At 37.0% G+C, this 21,490-nt stretch overlaps 1 protein-coding gene across 1 annotated transcript; it reads right to left on the bottom strand.

Annotated features, from left to right (window-relative positions):
- Positions 1-5,276: 5,276 nt before the first annotated feature.
- On the bottom strand, positions 5,277-18,281 carry LOC310963946 (uncharacterized protein; the record flags this gene model as incomplete). The annotated part of the gene is made up of 19 exons (XM_083936903.1): positions 5,277-5,316; positions 5,402-5,608; positions 5,716-5,824; positions 6,045-6,259; positions 7,290-7,399; positions 7,481-7,604; positions 7,789-7,957; positions 8,238-8,392; positions 9,155-9,258; positions 9,372-9,774; positions 14,224-14,430; positions 14,527-14,635; positions 14,727-14,941; positions 15,794-15,903; positions 16,016-16,139; positions 16,234-16,402; positions 16,552-16,706; positions 17,535-17,638; positions 17,901-18,281. 19 exons carry the CDS (start codon positions 18,279-18,281, stop codon positions 5,277-5,279), a joined length of 3,210 nt encoding a protein of 1,069 aa, XP_083793029.1.
- Positions 18,282-21,490: the final 3,209 nt, after the last annotated feature.

The following is a 21,490-nucleotide window of genomic DNA, read 5'->3' as shown; positions in this document are numbered from 1 at the left end:
TGTTGCCTTCCACTGTGCACAAAATCCTTAGTCTTTACTTAAACTCATATGCCCATGCCTTCACACAGCAAACCCTGCCCTACCTGGACGAGGCAACCTTTGGCATTTCTGAAACCCAGGGGCTGCTGGATTGCAGTTGAAATTGGTGAATATTTTACCTCACGTTACAGCTAAAGGGTGTGAGGCACATTGTGTATTTGTGGTAATAGTTAAAGTAGCAACCTCATTGCATGGGGAAATGACTCATCATTTTATCATATTTAATTGAAGAAATATCTCTTTATTGCATTACGACATAAAAATTAGCCATGGATGAGTGGCCGTGTGATGCATATGATCATTTCTTTAGAAATGGCACATTGTAAATATGCACACAGATTATGCCCATTTTTAGACTGATCTTCCTCTGAAACACAAAAAGTATAATCTTTAACACATTTTTCCTATCACAGAGGTCAGAGTCTGGTCTTGTTTGATATCATCTGGAAGGTTTTTCCAGGTCTAAGTTGCATTTTAACAAAACACTGCTTCACCGTGTTTTAATTTTGTGAACCAACCGGTAGGACTGCACCAGATGACCTCAGGGTTGTACAAGGTTACAAGTAGAAAAGTACTGAGGCCCAGAGTCACGGAGTGATTTGTAAAACAAGCATGACATTTTGAAAATGAAGAAGAAGAGTTCCTTTATTAGTCCCACAATGGGGAAATTCGATTTTTTCACTCTATTATTATTTTTCATAATAAGTTAAGTAATAAGTTACACACACGCACAGACAGGATCTATATACATGCAATTAATGGAGAGATGTTGGAGCAGTTGGGGGTTTGGTGCCTTGCTCAACAGCACCTCGGCAGTGCCCAGGAAATGAACTGGCACCTCTCCAGCCACCAGTCCACGCTCCATTCATGGTCCACACAGGGACTCCAACTGGCAGCCCTCCGGTTCCAAGCCAAGTCACCCATGGACTGAGCTACTCCCAAATGATGATTCTCTGGGTGACTGGTAGCCAGTGTATAGGATTTAAAACTAGTGTAATGTGATTGTGTTTTTTATAACACACACAACCAAATGAGTCCATGAGCTGATTTGGTAAGAAAATAAGCAAATGAAAGTGCACAGGGCCATGACTACTATTTGTGTATTCACTGCAAATATCATTTTATTAACTAAAGGCACTCAGAGGAGATAGATAGATAGGTAGATAGATAGATAGATAGATAGATAGATAGGTAGATAGATAGATAGATAGATAGATAGATAGACTTTCAAACCAGAAAGTAAGTGGATGTGGTGAGATTTTGAAATTGATTCTCCCTGTGACTGATAGCCAGTGTAAGGATTTTAAAACTGGTGTAATGTTCTCATATATTTTAGTTTTGGTGAGGATCCTGGCAGCTGCTTTGCGAATAATTAGGAGTTGCTGAAGACCTTTTTTTTTTCGAAAGCCCAGTTAACAGGCCATTACAGTTGTCCAGTTTACATTTTGACGTTGTGTCTCTGACAAGGTTACTGATTTGATATGGTTGTTAAAATTTAAATCAGAGTCCAGGATGGAGGAAACAGTACTTGGTAGAGGGAGCCTGACTTCTTAAAAAAACATTATCCGAGGAGATACCGGCACCTATGATGGCTATGAAGGAGCTATAACCGAATCGGCATTGCCTGTGTAACATAAATGTACTATTTCAGACTACAGAAAAAGCATTTCAGTTTATACCAACAGGGGCCCTGTTCACATTAAAGAGGTCTACTGAGTTCATTTGAGTAACTTTGTTGAATAAAATCTGAAACATGGACTCATGAATAAACACCTGATCTTGGTTTTAATCGGCAAACACTCTCAGATAATTCTGTAGATTATTCAGAAAAGACCCTTGGTTATGGGTATTTTTTTTCTGCCAAAACAACCTTTAAAGCAGCGGACAGGTATCTGCAGGCCAGAAAGACTACATTCTTTAGGAAGAAAAGACTTGTGGGAGGCAATGGGCAAGGACTTTTAACTGGCCTCAAAAATGTTTCGCAGTCAGACAAACTTGTTCCATTGGAATGAGGCATTTTTACAGACATAATTGAACAGTTATTTTTACTGCAATGAAGGTGAAAAGTTACAAAAATAATTTTTGTTAGTTGTTTTTTGTTGTAGTAGTAGTTTTTCAAAGGAGTATAAATAGATAATTTACCTTGAGGCATAAACATTTTTTATTCTTTGCTGAAATTAGTAGTAGATGGACTATTTGAGATAAATGTTCGCACCAAATCCAGCAACATTTAAGATGATTACGTAATAGATACAAGAACCCCCAAACCCGTTGTCTTTTACATTCATATAATAGGACACATAATAATAATAATAATCTGAGTCGATTTATCCACAGAATCAGTGTACAAAGTATATTAACCATGGCCATAGGTAACCATAGCTACAGAAATTCTGCTTTCTGCTACTCTCACTGCTCGAAGGGCCTAAGCCACAGGTTAAGAAAGTGTGAAAATACATGACCAGGTGTCGTGATGTGCAAACAAGATAGGAGTGAACAATGCCAGCACAAGTTAGTTATTTACTGTCAGGACAGCTCAGTGTATGATCATACTGATAGTGTAGCCAGGCATCAAAGGCAAAAAGAGAGGCAATGCTTAACCAGTCATCCATCGTAATGTTTAGGTACATGTAGAGTTAACAATATACATTTGTCAGGCTTTACAAGTACGAGGTTAATGTTGTTTAAAGCCAGAAACAGAAATTTACCACAAAATGTTAGTTAGTAGAATCCTTCTCCTCACAAAGTCCCAATAGGAATATTTTCTGCGTACGATTTCTAACAGAATTGCTTTGGACAAAACCTGGAGGTGAAGTCAACAGTGACACGAGAAGCAGCCCACAGTCGAGTATTAATTTTGACTTTGGGCTAAATCTGTCTAAGAAACAACAGATTTGCGGTTTCATTTTGTATTTACTTTTAGCTTTTATAACTCTCTTGTGCATAATTAAAACATGGCTGATAATACACCACAGCACAGAGCCTTATGAAAGCATATAGCTATATTTTTGCAGAAAAACATTATTTGACGTACATCTAATGGTTAACTACGAACAAAAAAAACAAGTAACGACTGAAGTCACCTGTCACTAAGATAGCCAAATACTGCTGCTCCAATCATGACCCCTATAAAGAAGATAAAGACTCCTTCGTTCTTCTCTTATCATTAACCAAATCCCACTATGTGAAGAACAAACTCTTTGATTTATATCACTTTGATCCTTTGTAAATAGAAATAAAATTCACCTCTGAAGTACAACAGGTAACAGATAAACCTTTAGTTAAAGAATCAAAAAGGCCAAGGTACATGCAGGTCAGTGTGCCCCATGCTCACTAGAAAACAAGCTCAAACGTAAATCTGCAACTAACACTGTTAATATTGTGGAGAATGAGGTGGTCTTAAGGTTACAGAGACAGTTTGAATCCCTGAAAGTAATGCAGTTACTGGGGTGCCATTGAGCAAAACACTAGAGTGTTTTAATTGAATTTCATAAATATGATGAATAAAAGGAAGCAACTGTCTTGAGTAAACAGTATATATACATTTTGCACAATGAGCACTTTTGCCTTTTGAATATTTAAGTAGGCTACATTTAGCTAGCTGTCCTCGGTCTCCATGTTCCTTAAATGTTTGCTCTTCCTTAACTTTTTATTTTATTTTCATCATTATCTTTGTCACTTTTTCATGAGGGCCAGGGAAAAAAAGGGGCGGGGTAGTGAAAATGCCTTTAATTTATATTTCATGACATACAGAAGAAATAATCTGTATTTATACTATATACCTTTAAAACTTGGAAATAAATGATAGCCATTAATGAATCCAGTCACAATTTTTGAGGTTGTTAATAAGATTACACAAACAATGTAATTAAATCCTTTATCAAGGAAATTATTATTTAAACGCTAATGATATAGAAAAAACTACTAACTAATAAACCTACTAAGAAATGAGTGAGTGAGTGAATGAATATAATGAGGTATGAATAGATGAGTAACATTGGTAGGCAATGAATGAATGATACATGCCAGATACAACTGTGAAGGCTATCTCTGCAAGATGGATGAAACAGGGTTCTACACTTACTGTTAGACGTTGTTGTCAGATTGATAACCAGGCATCAGCCAAAACTGAAAACACTGTTACCATTTTTAGTCACCTTATGTTTTGTCAAATTAAGTAATTATTCTATGCAGTTATACGTCTGCTTATCACTATTGCAACAAATATTAAAAATATATTTATTGTGGGCTGCACATCTTGCTGTCTGCTCTACCTATTTCTTTATAAAATAAAAACTGGCTGCCAACTTCCATGCCAAAAATGGTTGCCAATGGCAACCTGGCAACTTTTACTTTTGAGCCCTGCCATGATACCCTACGTCACTATACTGTTGCTGCTGCACTACTTCACTAATTTATACTACTTACATTTTTACGCTATTGCACAACATGTTTGTACCTTGTTCTGTATCTTGTTTGTACCTGTTTTTGTATCTTGTTTGTTCCTGTTTTTGTATCTTGTTTTTACCTGTTATTGTATCTTGTTTGTACCTGCGTTTGTATCTTGTTTGTTCCTGTTTTTGTATCTTGTTTGTTCCTGTTCTTGTATCTTGTTTGTACCTGTTTATGTATGTTGTTTGTTCCTGTTTTTGTAACTTGTTTGTACCTGTTTTTGTATCTTGTTTGTTCCTGTTTTTGTATCTTGTTTGTACCTGTTTTTGTATGTTGTTTGTTCCTGTTTTTGTAACTTGTTTGTTCCTGTTTTTGTATCTTGTTTGTACCTGTTTTTGTATCTTGTTTGTTCCTGTTTTTGTATCTAGTTTGTTCCTGTTTTTGTATCTTGTTTGTTCCTGTTTTTGTATCTAGTTTGTTCCTGTTTTTGTATCTTTTTTGTATCTTGTTTGTACCTGTTTTTGTATCTTGTTTGTTCCTGTTTTTGTATCTAGTTTGTTCCTGTTTTTGTATCTTTTTTGTATCTTGTTTGTTCCTGTTTTTGTATCTTGTTTGTTCCTGTTTTTGTATCTAGTTTGTTCCTGTTTTTGTATCTTTTTTGTATCTTGTTTGTTCCTGTTTTTGTATCTTGTTTGTACCTGTTTTTGTATCTTGTTTGTTCAAAAATCAATCATTAGTAGTAGGCTACTGTTATACATCTTTACAATGAAAAAAGTTACACAGATTTTGGTTATTTATTCATTTATTTAACAAAAAACATTAGCACCATTGATATGCCGCGCAACTTATGGAGATATCTCGTCAGATGTGGGGAGGGATCTTCTTCTAAAACACAAAAGACATTTTTGTGTAGTTGTATCACCGTCATTTCAATTTTGCATTTTATGCATTCCAAAATAAGGCTCAGTACCTTGTGTGTTCCACATCATCAATAGTCTCTGGTAGACGAATATTTTGTGTCTCAGGAAGAAAAGAAGCTGACAGCCCTGCACCAACAGCCACCAGGGAGAAAATAGTACTCGGTAAATGGCCCCACTGTTCTTCAAGAAGCATGATCAGGGGGGATACAGACACACCTAGACGGGCCATGAAGGAGCTGTAACCCAATCCATTTTGCCTGCATAAGGAAAAGTACAACACATTTGAGAGAATACAGAGAATGTCTCAGTACCCTCAGTTTGTATACGTGCATAATATAAGCTCAATATTAGAAAGTTCACTGACCTCATTACTGTGGGATAAAGCTCTGTTGTGTACAGATATAAAATTGTAAAAGATGCCTCAGCGAACATCTTGCCAAGCGCTGCCACAGCTGTCCGAAACATACCTTTATCTGTAAAGGAAAAGTTGCCAAAGCACATTTTAACCCCACCTTATACTTAAAGCCACTATGAGAGTAGAATTTGACTATTCACATTTTATTTTTATTTTTATTCACAGAGAAAATAAAAAATGCAAGTGTACTATTTCTATTCCAAGTTTTGCTTTTTCTACTGTTGTTGTCATCTACTATTGTTGCAGTTATTATAGTCGTCTCGCTATTGATCGTTTACCTTCAGGAACAAAGATGTTGCAGAATACGCACAGTCCAGTTAGAATGAGTGTTCCAGCCTGATTCAACCTCCGTCCTACTTTGCTCAAAGTGAAAAAAATAAATACTTTTGCCGGAAGTTCAATTGCACCATAGATGAATTGTGTAAGATAAATGTTTACACCAAATCCAGAGACGTTCAAGCTGATTCCATAATATGTACAGGCCACTCCAAACCTAACAACAACCCAAGAAAGACAGAGCAACAAAAGTTTAATGAAGTTAGACATTGCTCGAGAAAATTCTAGTTTCTAAATGGCTGGCAGTTATCCACAACAGGATACTGTAACAGTCAAATATTAATCCACTACTCTAAATCAGTGTGCAAAGTAGCTGTTGGTAACCATAGCAATGGTACTCTGTGTTTAAATTTCAAGTCAACTTACTGTACACTTTGGCAAAATTAACTCCTATAATACACAGTATGTTGATGTGTGAAAAATATCCACTGAGTGGATTACATTCAGCCCCCAACTCGTCACATGCAGACGCTTCAGTAATTCCCCTATGATGGAGTTGTAGCAGTGGAGGTGAAGCGCGCATGCAAGAAAAAAATGTGAGCCTACAAAGCGTTCCCTGCCGGGTAGGGCTATGGCAACTAAGTACACATGGTACTTTTTCTGTCTTGTTACTCATCTGGAAATTAAAATGTGATTTGACAGTTATGTTATGAGTGACCCGTATCACCCAGTGTTAATTTGGACAGCCATTACCTGTTTGTGTAAATTGTTTGTACAATGTCTAGTCTGAATTTTTGCTGCACTTCCACTGAATGTTGCATCATTTGTTCAATTTGTTTTGGACAAAAAGAAAAATTTAAAATTTAGTCATAGTCTTAGTCTTTTAGATGAAAGGCAAATGAGTCATTTAACACGCTCAAGCTTATGTGTGTGTATATATATATATATATACAGTATATATATATATATATATATATATACACCTCCACTGCTGAATGCATATAGGGGAAACATTGCACTTGGTCAGGACCGCTCGGTGTCACTTGAGAATGTTTTAGGCACCCCTTCGACATCATTTTTCAGGGTGACTGGAGTTTGTTCAAAGCCCACTGCATCTCTTACGCCCCTTTCACATTTGCACTGCAAACCTGAAATTGTCAAGGCAATATTTTTCAATATTTTCAATTTTTAAAAAGTGAACATCTCAGTTGTTTGAAGGCAAAAACTAAGAAATGTAAATAGCCTACCAAACAATGCCAGTTTGTAGAGCCAGTCTCCTCATTCTGGGGGTCCTAACAAGGTCCAAATAGGAATATTTTCTGTTTTCATTTTCTACAAGTATTACTTTGGACAGAGTCTGGAGAGTAAAAAGGAAACTTTAGTCTTAGTGGTTGTCAATGTCTGTCTGGAAGTGATCAGATTATGTAAAATGTTGTACCTCAGGCTTTATGTCAGCCATGAATTGCTCTCTGCCGTTGACTTTAGCACACTGGTTCAGGTAAAAATGAGCACTGTGTACCTTTCCATTACTTATCAGCCATCTGGCAGACTCAGGGAGCCACCTGCAACAAAGTTTAAATTCTCAGATTTTAATAGAATTTATTAATATTTTTACATAAACTCATACTTTGCACCTTCTGCCTTATGGAAACTAGAAATCATACTGTTAATGAGAATAAGGATTGTTAAACTGAATGTTCAGACGGTTTGTTGTGGCTGAAAGCTCAAGTATAAGTTTTTTCTTACCACCAGCAGATCATTGCCAGAAACAGTGGAGTGGTTGCCGTTGCGATGAGGTACCTCCAGTCATTGGTAAAATAGGCCAGAACAGGTAGCAGAGCAGTAAAAATACTCCAGTCCAAGCTTGTTAAAATGCCCACTGCAGTTCGATGTTTGATGTCCACCCATTCAATACCTGTAAAGAGCATCGATAATAAATCAAATCTATTAAAACATACGGTAGACTCGTTAGCACTTATCAACAAGTTCTAGCTTTTTAATTATTATTTATTTAAATTAGAAACACAACAAACTTAATTTCAAGTGCCCTTTACATTATTAAAAAAAACAAATCCCACAAAAACAATATCACCCCTAATTGAACCTTTCCTCTTTGTTTTTGTTTTCTGAGATTTACAGTTTTTACATTTTCTCTCTCAAAATAAGAAAGACAGGTACTATGACATAAAACTCACAAAGGACAATGGAGATAATACTTATTCCAGAAATTCCAACTCCAGTTAAGAACCTCATAGCAGCAAACATGGAAAAATTATATGAGAAAGCACTTGCAAATCCAAAGAAGGCGGTTGTCAAGTAGGACACCAGAAGTGTTATTTTCCTGCCAAACCTGTGGGACATAGATAGAAGGGTCTATAGAATAGATCATGTTAAAACACACCAGATGATCAAGGTTAGGTTTAATTTTATGGTTGGGGTAAAGGTTAGAAATAGGGTCAGGTTACGTCTAAAGTTGAGCTGCACTCTTTTCTGTACATTCAAGTTTAAATGGTAAATGGACTTATATACAACTTTCTAATCTTCTGAACACTCAAGGTGCTTAATCACATTCACCAATTCACACAAACACCCATACACTGACAGCAGAGGCTGCCTGCCCATTATCTAATCTAATCATTCAAATCACATTCACACACCCAATTTGGGGTTCAGTGTCTTGTCCCACTCCTCCGGACCAGAGGATCTTCAGATTGGAGGACCTCCCGCTCTACCTCTGTGCCACAGCTGCCCCTTAGTCATTCGACAGTATTAACTTTGGACTCTCCAGAAAAGGAAGACAAGATTCTTTGGTGCATCTACGTTTTGAGTAGACGGGACAGATAGGCTCCTCTGTCTCCTCTGTGTGCAGCTTCACTGGCTGTATTTTAGACTCTGATGCATAATTGAGCATTTTGACTAAATTCTTGACTCAATACAGGTGTAGTCAGTAAAATTTGGCAATGGCAAAACAGCAGAGATAATAAACAATACACATAATACTGTGGCAAATAAAATATTTGCAATGTATATGTTTCTGTTATATCAAATAAAGCAGTTTAATTTTACCATACAGACCCAATGTGTCTGATTTGAGAGTTAAAACTATGAACACCTGTCACTAAGATAGCCAAATACTGCTGCTCCAATCATGACCCCAGTGAAGAAGATAGTGGCCATGGCTCTGTTCATTCTTTTCTTATCACACACCAGATCCCACTATGTGAAAAGCAGACGAGACAAAAAAGTTGAAATTAGTGGCTAATCTGGGATTTGTATTACTTTGATCCTTTGTAAAAGAAATAGAGCTATATACTGTACAAAACATTTACCTCTGTGGCCAGAGTAGACTTAAAGATGGTTGTATCATACACCCATCCATTCTGACACGGCACTGTGGGTAGGTCAGTCATGTTAGAGGAATTTAGCAGCAGATGATAGTGAAGCTCTGCAAACATCTCACAGGAGTTTGGAGTCCCATCTCCTTGTACTGGAATACCAACAACAAGCCTCTCTGCCTGAGATAAATTCCTAAAAGCACCTCCGTCATCCAGACAACTGATGTTGCAGTGGTGTGAGGGAATGAGCGCAATGAAATTATTCAGCAGAAAGTGAAAAGGCAAAGTCGCACGAGGGATTACCACCATGAGGATCATCCTTAACTGGAATCTCCCAAAGCCGTTCACGTCTGCCAGCACGTTCTCAAACTTCATCTTCGAAAGAAACGATACAGCACTTCCAATTTGGAGTGAGGCTCAGAGAACAATATCAAAAAAGCACACAATTGTTGGTCTGAAACTAGACTTTTGTACAGTTTCAAATGATGGTGGTTAATGTTCAGCTCAGTGCAAATGTGTAGTTAGGTCATTCAAGAAGAGAGACTGTTTGTTTTGTTAATCGTATTAAGGAGACTGACAAGTAACATATTTTTTGTACATGAATGATTTGCTAGTGATTCCAAAGTACATGCCTGTTGATACTGTGCATGCCCGTAAACATCGCAATACTCTTTGAAAACAATTCAACTCAAGATTTACCAGCCATGTTTCTTAAAAGTTACATTCCTATACAACTAAACTGCGTTCTCAATTACATTTCGAGAATGTTTCTTTTTGACGTATTTGACAAATACATTTCTAATCAAAGTCCAAGTGGGGAGGAAGTCATGGTGGCGGGTGGGCCAAACAAACAGAGTGTACTTCCACCCAGGAGACTGCTGTTTGTGTCCCGTGTAAAACCAAAATTCACCATTCGCGTCCTTCAACTCATGCATGTTAATTAACTTATGTTTGTAACATGCTTAACTTATGTAGTACTTAAGTTATGTCACGTACAGTACATAACGTGCTTCATACGTAGGTAACTGATTCTTTTTTTTCCTAAACCTAACTAACGCCGTCTTCTCATATGAACTCCTTTGGTCACAAGTCCAAGTCAAGTCTCAAGTGATTGTAATAAATATCCTATCATCTACTGCATGCCATCTGGTTGATCCTCATATAGCTATATCTATGGAATTCATAGCTACTGTTGGATCTCTCCTTGATCTATTATAGCTTACAGCAACAGCATTGATTAGTTGTTTCATATATGATCACTTTAAACAGTCTATAGCAATGCAATATATAAAAAAACAACACACACACACAATGAAGCGTGGGTGTATAGGGTTACGCATGATAATAAGGGAGGGAATGACATTCAGCACATCAGACATTTCCTCAAAGTGAAATTCCGGCGTAAAATCCTCCCAGGGTTTCTTTCGGCAAATACACTCATAATATAAGCCATTGAGACTTTTTTTTTTGGTGTAACAACAATTAACGGAGATATCCCGGACAGTCACTAACAGTCGCTAACAGCCGAATGCGGCTAACGCTGATTAGCTGGGGCAGCATGGTTAAGGGCTTTTTTAACCACTTATACTGCTCATGATAACACCAAACCTTTGCAGTAGCGTGATGGGTGGGACGCTGGCAGACCCAATCATCAGACTGCAACCATCACACACTGCATGCATGGCCCGAGACATTATTTTCTGCATCGGCCATTGGGCTCTGCAAAATAGGAATTCAAATTTTTGTTTCTCTTCCGATGTCCACTATGTGGCACCAGAGAACACACATTAACAATACACCATTTTGCTAAATATCAGATAGGCCACACCATATACACCTGTAAATCCGACGTCTGTCACATAAGCATTACTTGCTGTTGTCAGTAGGTGGTGCTGTGGCTCTGGCTCAATATGGGTGTGTAGATGTCTTTAGGTTTGGACTCTCATACAGAATATAAAATCTGGGGCAGATTAGAGAATGCAAAGTTATCCTACAACAGTTTACTGTGTCAGGGCGAAACAAACAATTTTCCCACCTCACCCCCACCCCGTTCCAGTAAAGCACAAATGCTTTACAATATGGCATCATGAAGGTCTTGTGATTCTGCTGACCACATTTGAGATTGATAGGTTGAATTCTCTAGGAGAAGTTATGAAAAACACCATACCTGACTAAAATGGTAGGTAGTCACATGAATTATGTCATTGTTGTTCGAGGTATTGACTATTCCTTCACAATTTAGTGTCACATTAATATACATTCTTATACCAAGAACATATGAAATGAATCCGATAATCTCTCTAGGAGGAGTTTGGAAAAAAGTGCATAAAATACATGAAAACCGCACAAAGTAAATCGAGTGGCCACTTGATGGCTCACTTGGGGGTAAACAAGAGCAGTATTTTACTGGGCGACACATCCCCTTATTAGATAATGTTTTTTTGATTGGACTGATCTGATACATCACAACATCACAAGAGTTTCCTACTCGAGTGAAGACAGACAGATTAACCATTTTTTTATTTCTAATTTTTCTTAAGGGGGCACTGTGTAGGTTTTCCTCCCATCTTGTGGTTAAATTATATATTGCGTTCAAATGAATAGTGCTCTCTAGTGCCGTGCTTTTTCAAACGTGTGTTGCAAGTATGGTAGGCGTATGTGCCAAGAAGCTGTTTACCCTCGTTTTCTGAATTTGTCGGTCACATTGCCTTTTTGACTCTCTTTTTCAGTTTTTCGCAGATGAGGATTTGTTCTCCTGTGGCGTGGCATAAGTATGATCTTGGATTATGAACAAAAGTGCAGTGCAGGCTTTCAAGCACGTTCCATTGTGCCTCTTCTCCAGTCTTCCACGGTTACACTGGCTCTGAGCGTGACCGTAAGACACATTTAGTTTTACCAGTGTTTAAAAGACACTATTAAAATATCCTGGGTGATTTAATAACGAATACACCATCAGAATATCAATTAAGACAGATTTAAATAATGAATGACACACATTCTGCCAGTAGAAATGATTCTTGTGCCTGTTACATTAAATACATTAATTACATTAATCATGCTCAATAACCAACCATGAAATAGAACTGGAACCGAGCAACACACAAAGACAGGAAATACAACAAGACAAGACACGGGAGGAGAGTGACTTTCAAAATAAAACAAGAAACAAACTAAAACAAAACCCAAGACCATGACAAGGTGGATTGTGTTCACATTTAACACACAGCACAGTTCCATTAAAAAACAACAGTCATGTTCTCGTTTAGTAAAATTTTTATTGCCAATTACAAGTAAATTCACAGTTCAGACCTTTACACACCGTGGTCGTGACGGATAATCAACACAAAAATACAAAATGCTCGTCTGCCAATACTCATACTGGGGATGTGCTGATGGATTAAAGTTTACCATCTTGAATGCACCTACAGAGCTTCTGCGTTGTTGTTTTATAATCCTCATCTTTATTCACTGTGTCAAAGCTCAGAAAAATCGCTTTATCGCCTCATAATATTCTGTGTGAAAGTACTCATGACAAAACCTGTTCAAAAAATAATAAATTGGCGTGTAAAAAATTGTCCTTTTAGTGTAAAGGCCTTTACATTTATATTTTCGTCTTCTGGCTTCTAGACAGTACACTTTTTGAATCATTAAAACTTAATAAATTGCATAACACATATACTGTGGACAGGCTAAGTATCGGTGTCATTGAAAACATTTGAGGCCCTTTATACAATATCTATAGAATTTCGATCTAAATTATGTGATGAATGTGTCGCGTGAGGTGTGAATTTAAGTATGTATAGATCTTATGTATAGATAGTTTTTGTTGCCACCGAAGTCTACGGGGGAATTGTTGGGTCTATGTAAATTATAAATAAGTCATAGAGTGTGGTCTATACCTAGTCTGTAAAGTGTCAATTCAATTCAATTCAATTCAGTTTTATTTATAGTGCCAAATCATAACAAAAGTTATCTCAGGACACTTTACAGACTTGGTATAAAATACATGAAAACCGCACAAAGTCCTGAGATAACTTTTGTTGTGATTTGGCACTTTGAATAAAATTGAATTGAATTGAATTGAATCTTTTCAAAGATGTAAACATAAACATTATAAATGTGTCCAAGTTTGGTTCCTGTTGCAGTGAATGTGACATCAGCTTACAGGAAGTTAACGAGCACCAAGGCTGTTGCCTAGCAATGGAAGTCCATAGAAAAGGTCTATAGTTAATACGTGTTTTGTTCCATGTGAACTGTCTTTAAGCTTGATACAATGTCCAACTAACGAAAATGTGACATGAATATGGCAACATGGGAACCCTTAAAAAAATTTAGTTTCTTGATTATTATTTTAGATTTTTTTCCTCCTTGTTCATTTTCAACTTTTAGCAATGTTTGTTGTTGTTGTTCACATTTTGTTCTGTCTTTGTTGTTCGAAATAATGTAGTTTTAATTATCAATAATACAGTGATGTTATTAAAGTATTACTGTCACCATCAATAAATTAGATTTTTATAGAGTCTCCTTGTTCCTTTTCGAGTGCACCCTGCAATATAAAGGGAACTAAAGTTAGTAATTGTACTGTATCATGAATGGATTACTGAGTTCAGGAAATGACACGAACAAAAATTTATTTTTGTAACATGCAAATGATTAAAACATGTCAATTATTTAGGAAGATGTTGCGTAAATGTACAGTGTACTAAAATGACCCATATTCCACCTGCCTTTGCAGGGTTGACTGGATTATTCTTTAGCAGTGAAGTTCAGCGAAGTTGCTACAGTAATCATTTACTGTAGCTTGAATATTGAAGTACATCATCATTCATCTTCTTTTCTACTTTACCTTGGTTTCTCAATATCATGGATGTACTCTGGCAGTCTGACTCTTAATGTTTCAGGCAGGAGCAAAGCGACTAAACCAGATCCGACTGCCACAGCACAATAAGTGACTGCAGGGAGGAGATGCCACGTGTCCTCCAATAGCATGATGAGTGGAGATATGGACACGCCCAGCCGCGCCATGAAAGAGGTGTAGCCTAAACCGTTCTGTCTAAAAAAAGCAAAGCGCTGAGGTTAATCCAAACCTGTAGAACATCTGTTCCAAGCAAAGTAGAAGATCATTGTCTGCGGTTTGTTGTTGACTAACCGTACGACTGTAGGATAGAGTTCACTTGTGAAGAGGAAAACAATCGTGAATGATGCTTCTGACATGGCTTTTCCAAGGACAGCCACAACAGTACGAATGACCCACTTATCTGAGGGAAAATGCTTACATATTTTATCAAGATAATTCTAAGTCTCAGATATGTTGATACAAACTGGTTTAATGAAAAACACAAAAATAACCTTTTGCAATAAACATATTGATGAAGAGACAGAGAGCAGTTAACAGTAGGGCTCCTGCCTGGCCAGACCTTCTACCAACTTTCTCCAGAAAGAAATACACACCGACCTTCATTGGCATTTCAATGGCTGCAAATATGAATTGTGTGAGGTATGGGTTTAGTCCAAACCCAGTGATATTCAGACTTATCCCATAATATGTAAATGCAACTCCATACCTAGAAAATGGAACAAAGCATTGAAACTTTATGTACTGACATGCCAATTATATGATATTTTCAGCATAACAGACAGCAGTAAACTTAGCCTCACAATTACAATACATTATATTATTTTGGTATCACCAGTCATCCTTCTAATATATACCATATTGCAAATTATATTAAATGTATTAGACTGACATGTACTTATTGACATTACTGTATATTAAGAATATTTTATCAGCCGAACAGGAAATACGCTTATCTGCTTTCTTTCTGAAGGATATTAGATGAGAAGAAAAACACTCAACTAAGGCTTGAGCCAGGCTTTAATTAGCTTAGCTTAGCATAAACAAAGGCAAACAGCTAGCCTGGCTCTGCCTCAAGTTCAAAATCGACCTACTAGCATTTCTAAGGCTCATTACAGTTTTATCTGGCTTGTGTAATCTCTAACAGAAATGCAAAAGCAACAAGGAGGTGACAGGGTGCAAGTAGGCCTATTTTTAAACTTTGGACAGAGCCAGGCTAGCTGTTTGTCCATTCTTCTATAGTTTTTATACTAAACTAAGCTAATCATCTCCTGGCCCCAACAGTAGATTCTTATTTATCATCTCTAACAATCAGAAAGAAAGCAAACAAGCATTCAGATTTAGATTGTTTTGCTGTCTGTTAGATAGGCATAAAATGGAAATTTTGTTTTTGCACTGCCATAAACTGACAACACACACTATACACCACAATTGTGCCTGAAAAAAAGTCATGCATGGATTGTTCTGTCACTTGCATTCAAGTCCATAAAAACATCACAACAATGCAGGATACATAGCAGCAAACTATACCTTTAACCCATCTAAAGAAATTGACACCTACCACACTATCCCTGAGCATATAGAAAGTGTCCTAATATTTGGCGTCTTGAAAAGATCTGCAATAGTGTACTTCTCATCTCCAGTTTCACACTGTGCAGATTCGTGTAAATCCTGTGAGAAAGCAAGCACAACTATTAATTTATAACACTTGTGGCACTTGACCAAAGTTTTTTTTCCCATTATATCACTGTGAGATTCTAAGTTAACCAATGTTAAAATGTACCCTTGGTGTGATGGTGGCTATACACTTGGCTCTGTTGTTCATCTTGGCACATTGCATTATGTAATGATGAGCAGCATCCGCCTTTCCATTTGCCAGGAGCCACCTTGCAGACTCTGGAAGCCACCTGAAGCAACACACATGTTGGGTTCAGTGTCTCATTCACTTCTGATTCAGGATTCAGCTTTTCATGCTGCAAAGAAAGGATGAAACTTAAATACCTCCAAACCATGATGGAAAGTATCAAGGGTGAGGTAACTGCTACAATGAGCATCCTCCAATGATTTACATAGTACGCAATTCCAACCAGAATCCAGTTTCCAAGTGTCCAATCCAAGCTTATGATTACACCAGAAAAGGTCCTGTATTCAATGCCGAACCATTCAATATCTGGAGAAATGACAGCAGAGATGAGAAGTCGGATCAAAATGTTGTTGATGATGTTCACATTTCATTTCTTGAAACTGAAACCAAATGTGAACAAACACTCAATATATTCTATTTTTCTCATCTCATTGTTTTAGCATTAGCCTACTTACTTAGAACAATAGAAATGATACTTATCCCTGCGAGTGACATCCCCGTAAAAAACCTCAGGATGACAAACATCACATACGACGTGGAGAATGCACTCAGAACTGCAAACATCATGCTCGACAAATAGGACACCAACAGCATTGGTCGCCGGCCAAACCTAGTCATGGAAAGAAAATGTTGTGTTAAAAACTATTGAAATATTGAGATCAATCTTGGGGCCCTTTCAAACCTAACTCGTTTGGTCTGGACTTTTGGACTTCAGTTTGATCTAAACCAAAAATACAGGTGGCCATGTTCCGGACCAAATGATCCTTGGTTCAGACTGTCAGCATGAAAAGGCCCTCAATCTCAATTAATTTGCAGATGATCTCTGTGTGTGTTTTTATTTATTATTGTACTTATTTCATTGTGTATCTCTTTTATGTATATATGTATTCCTATTGCTCACATTTGTTAAAGAGACCTTTTGCTGATTTAAATCCAGCTGTTTCATGGCAGTGTGGGCAGACGGTGTTTGGGTTCCCTCTCGGAGCTCAGAGCATCGGAGGATCGAATACTTACATTATGATGAGTGCATGGGCCTTACTTTGCTTTGGTGTAAATTTCGTACATAATGTTCCAACAACCTTTTTTATGGAGTTTGAAGAATAATAAAATCAAGATACGTCTCACTTGAATCAAAGCCTTTTTGGCTCATGCCTTTGAGACCCGAGATGCAGATTAAAGGCAGAATAATGTAAATCAAAGCTGCAGAGGCCAAAATATCTGGCCTTTTAGGTCCTACGTTTACCTTGTTTCCTGCATTATTGTTTGTAACAAAGGCAATGTCATCAGGGTTATTTTCTTCTTTAGACTTTGACATTGTACTGTTTTCACTTACTGAAATGTTTAAAATCATTGAATGGCCCCTTTAATCCTATCCCACATTTCTTACAGACATTTGAGACATATGGAGGCCATTCTGTCTTTTCATCAACGATCTTACCTGTCACTGAGAAACCCAAAAAAAGGAGCTCCGACCATAACACCGATAAAGAAAATGGTGGCTGTTGCCTTGTTCATCCCTTTTCTGCTGCACACAAGATCCCACTGCAAATAAACATTTAGAGCATTCAAATATTATGTTTGCAGTAGTCCATCATGCATTTAGTTTAAACATTTCAAACAAATAGGATGAAAACAAATGTGTGATTACAATAAATATGTATTTTGTCTTTTGATGTCTATATATCAATTGTTATTTTACAAAACACAGATGTGGATGTCTTTATTGTCTCAGAGTAATGTAACATTTCATTAAAACATACATGACACACAGTATAATACTGTTATATTTATTGAAGTAACTTACCTCTGTTACCAAAGTAGATTTAAATGTGCTGTTGTCATAAACCCATCCGTTCTGACACTGAACAGTAAATGCATCCTCACTACTGTTCAATCCTGACAGATGTTGATACTGGAGCTTTGAAAACATCTCGCAGGAGCTCAGAGTCCCATCCTGCTCTGCTGGAACACCAACAGCCAGTTTCTGTTCCCGAGTTAAATTCTCAAAGACGCCTCCATCATCCAAAGCAGCGATGTTGCAGTGGTGAGAGGGAACAGCTGCCATGAAGTTATTCAGCAGAAAGTGACATGGCAGAGTAATTCGAGACAAGATCTGAATCAAGAGTAACTTGGTTTGAAATTTTCCAAATCCATTAATTTCTGAAAGTATGCTGTCAAATTTCATGTTGCTGCTGTGCTTTCAGAGTCAAGTAGAGGCTAAATGCACCTTAGCAGTGAAGTAAAGTAAGGTTTCACACACTTATCACGACACATTTACCAGCACTATGTTAATCATTATTATCCACAAAGGCAGATGATTGGTGCATTGTCTGCCATGAATGGGATCTACTTTGATGGTGCTGTCATAAAATTCTGCATAAATTACTACATAACATGCACAATTTCATCATGTGTGCATCAAAGACCCTTGAGACAGGTGAGGTGAAATATAAATCAGAAGAGTGTGGTAATAAATCATTATCTTGTTATAGGTGTCAGCCCTTTATATATATATTCTCATTTTGTAACATAATGGGCCAATAAACCACAGCTACTCACTGTTTTAAAGAGCTTACAACTAAATTTAAAAGGAAAATGTGTGTGTTACATTTGGCAATTGCCTGTATTCAGAAATTATCATGAGCCTTTCCTACTATTTCTGACATTTCATATAAAGAATTAATAAGTGTTAGGTTACATTGCAGCCCTGATTTAACCCATTCATTTTTGTTCGTAACTCGACACTCAGATTACAATATGTCCAGAAAAAAGGGACGTCAAATGCTCAATATGTGCAAAAATGCACTCAATAGCATGTAGAATGCAAGCCTGGAGCGACAGCTACTCTGTTTTTCAAAACATCATCACAAAGTCTCACTCTCCCTATCAAGGAGCTATGGAGATTTGTACATTCAAATCTAGCTTCATATCTACACAGATAGGAATCTCAGAAATGACCTGTTTCACATGCTCAGCACAGCATTAAGAGAACCCATGAATGGCCTGAGACTGAACATTTATGACATTTTTATAATGTGGGACAACCATTAACCCCACAATGGGTCCATCAGGTCATCAAAACATTGATACATCTTCACTTAATAAGCAGGGTACTTTACAACTTTAAATTAATACATTAGTGGACTATGACTTTAAAATCTAACTGGATATGACAATTGAATGTGAATAGCAGTGTCTGTGCTGCAGCTGTATTAAATAAGTCCTCCATTTCCATCTGCAAACCATGGTTTCAAACTCAGATTTTGTTCCATGTACGGGCATCATGTCAAAGAACAGCAGTCTTACCTCATCTATTTACTGTACAGCAGCTTTATAATGCGTCATTTTAACCTGTATTCTACTCCATCACCAAATTTGACAGTGATGAGCAAATGCTTGTTAATGCAACTGCAGTGGTTGAAAAACAACATGCATATCTGTATTAATTTTCTTTATATATCTTTCTGTAGTGAACAAGTGAAGTTATTATTAAACACTTAACACCTGAACTGATACCAAGCTGAAGGCAAATTTCAAATCACTCACAAATTCATAAAATGTTTTTCTAAGGACAAGTTCATTAAGTGAACAAGCTGCAGCTGCACGACACTTACTGAGCTGTGTCTGAAGGGGGTTGGGGGCTACCTCTTCTTCTCTTCCTTTAAATACAGTAGCATACATGAATGAGCAAGGCGGCCCAATTTGCAAGGTGGCAGGACCTGAACCTGAACATCTGCAGTCCACTTCAAGTGCTCAGATTCTCTCTGTGATGCGCTGAAACCAGAAGGATGTGAAGTCTACAATGCTGGATATCGACTGACGAGGTATTGTTTAGGATATACTTTTTATTTTTCACTGTCCATTCTTCAGGAATGGTTGCTGTAAGTAATGAATGATGATGGCAAATAATTCCTTATTTTGTTGCTCCTTCAATCTTTCAATAGCTGCATTCTTGTACCATAATATTTTTTTCATTCACCTTACTATTGTGAATTTAATTTAGTGAGCTTTTCTCATAGTCCTTGTTTTGGCTTTGATGGACATCTCTTTCTCTAATAATATAGGACCAGGCTTCACTGCTGTGTGAGACACTATGAAACCGTAAAATACATCTCTGAAGTGATTTAATTTTAGTTTAAATCAAAAGGTTTACTAAATGCAACATCTATTTGGGTTAATATTTGTTCTGATAAAAGTTATTTTGATGTAAGTACAAAAAAGTAATTTGTGGATAGAGCTAATCCGATAGAGCTCAATCCTCACAGGGGTCATCCCCCCGGACCAAGAGTTCACTCGTCGGCCAGGGATTCTGACTCCCTGTTTCCATGGCAATGAGTCAACATTCTGAAGATAATTCCATACTAGGATACAGAATCTCCCGTAGCACCAAAGTAGGGCTTGATGATGGTTGAGTGTTATGATGAAGTGGAACCAAGTGTGAAGAGAAGCGTGGGCAATGGGACACATTGCCCCAGACCTTTTAGGAATCCTAGGGCTGCATGTGTCAAAGAGCCTCTCTATTCTACAGCAGTATAATAAAAATGCAAGAAAAGTCATGTAGTCTAATGCAATTTATCTGAGGTTTCAGCAACCTTTAATGTTGTACCACATAAAGCTATGTCACATGCGGCAAATAACGAAATGTCTGCATGAACTGTATGCGTGCACAATGATGCATACTATCATTGTTTTTTAATGTTCAAAACTGCTTTTTGTTATCATTTATATTCTGTCACTGAAATTTAGCATTATATTTAGCATTACAAAGATGGTCAGCAGATATTTTATCTGGGAGACACTTAATATAAATGTAAAATCAATCAGTTAAATATTGAAATTCAAATGTGTTAATTTGCAATGATTGGCCTCATGAAAATGATAACAATCCTTTTTTAATGACCTCATATATTGCAAAAATATTTTTTATTCCTTTATAACACATAGCTTGTGTGATTAAATTATATTAATCAAACTTTTTTTCAAATTGAAACAAACATTCAAGCTTTTAAAAGCTAAAGATTTTAACTTTCAACTTTCCAGATTTTTCATCAATGGACTTTGTGTATGAAGTATGTTGACAGAAAAAATAGTTAGACAGGACGTATACAGAACTCATTTGAAGTGGTCTAAATTTTAAATACAGATGTACTCAGGTGGGAAATAATGTAAATACAGTAAATACTACGAATGGCGATGTCAGCCTGTCTCTTTACTTATCTAATGCTTTGTTTTGTTGGAGATTTATTGATCGACAGTGGATGAATCCTCATGTTGACCATTACCTGACTTGATTGACTTGACATTTTATTCTATTTGGACACTGCGTGAGCTTTTGTGGAAGGCTACTGTCACTGCTCAAAATGTTAATTCATATCTAGATTTATTTAGATCAGA

This window comes from Echiichthys vipera (assembly GCF_963691815.1).
Source record: "Echiichthys vipera genome assembly, chromosome: 2".
NCBI classification, from domain to species: Eukaryota; Metazoa; Chordata; class Actinopteri; order Perciformes; family Trachinidae; genus Echiichthys; species Echiichthys vipera.
This window is presented reverse-complemented; position numbering and strand designations above follow the sequence as displayed.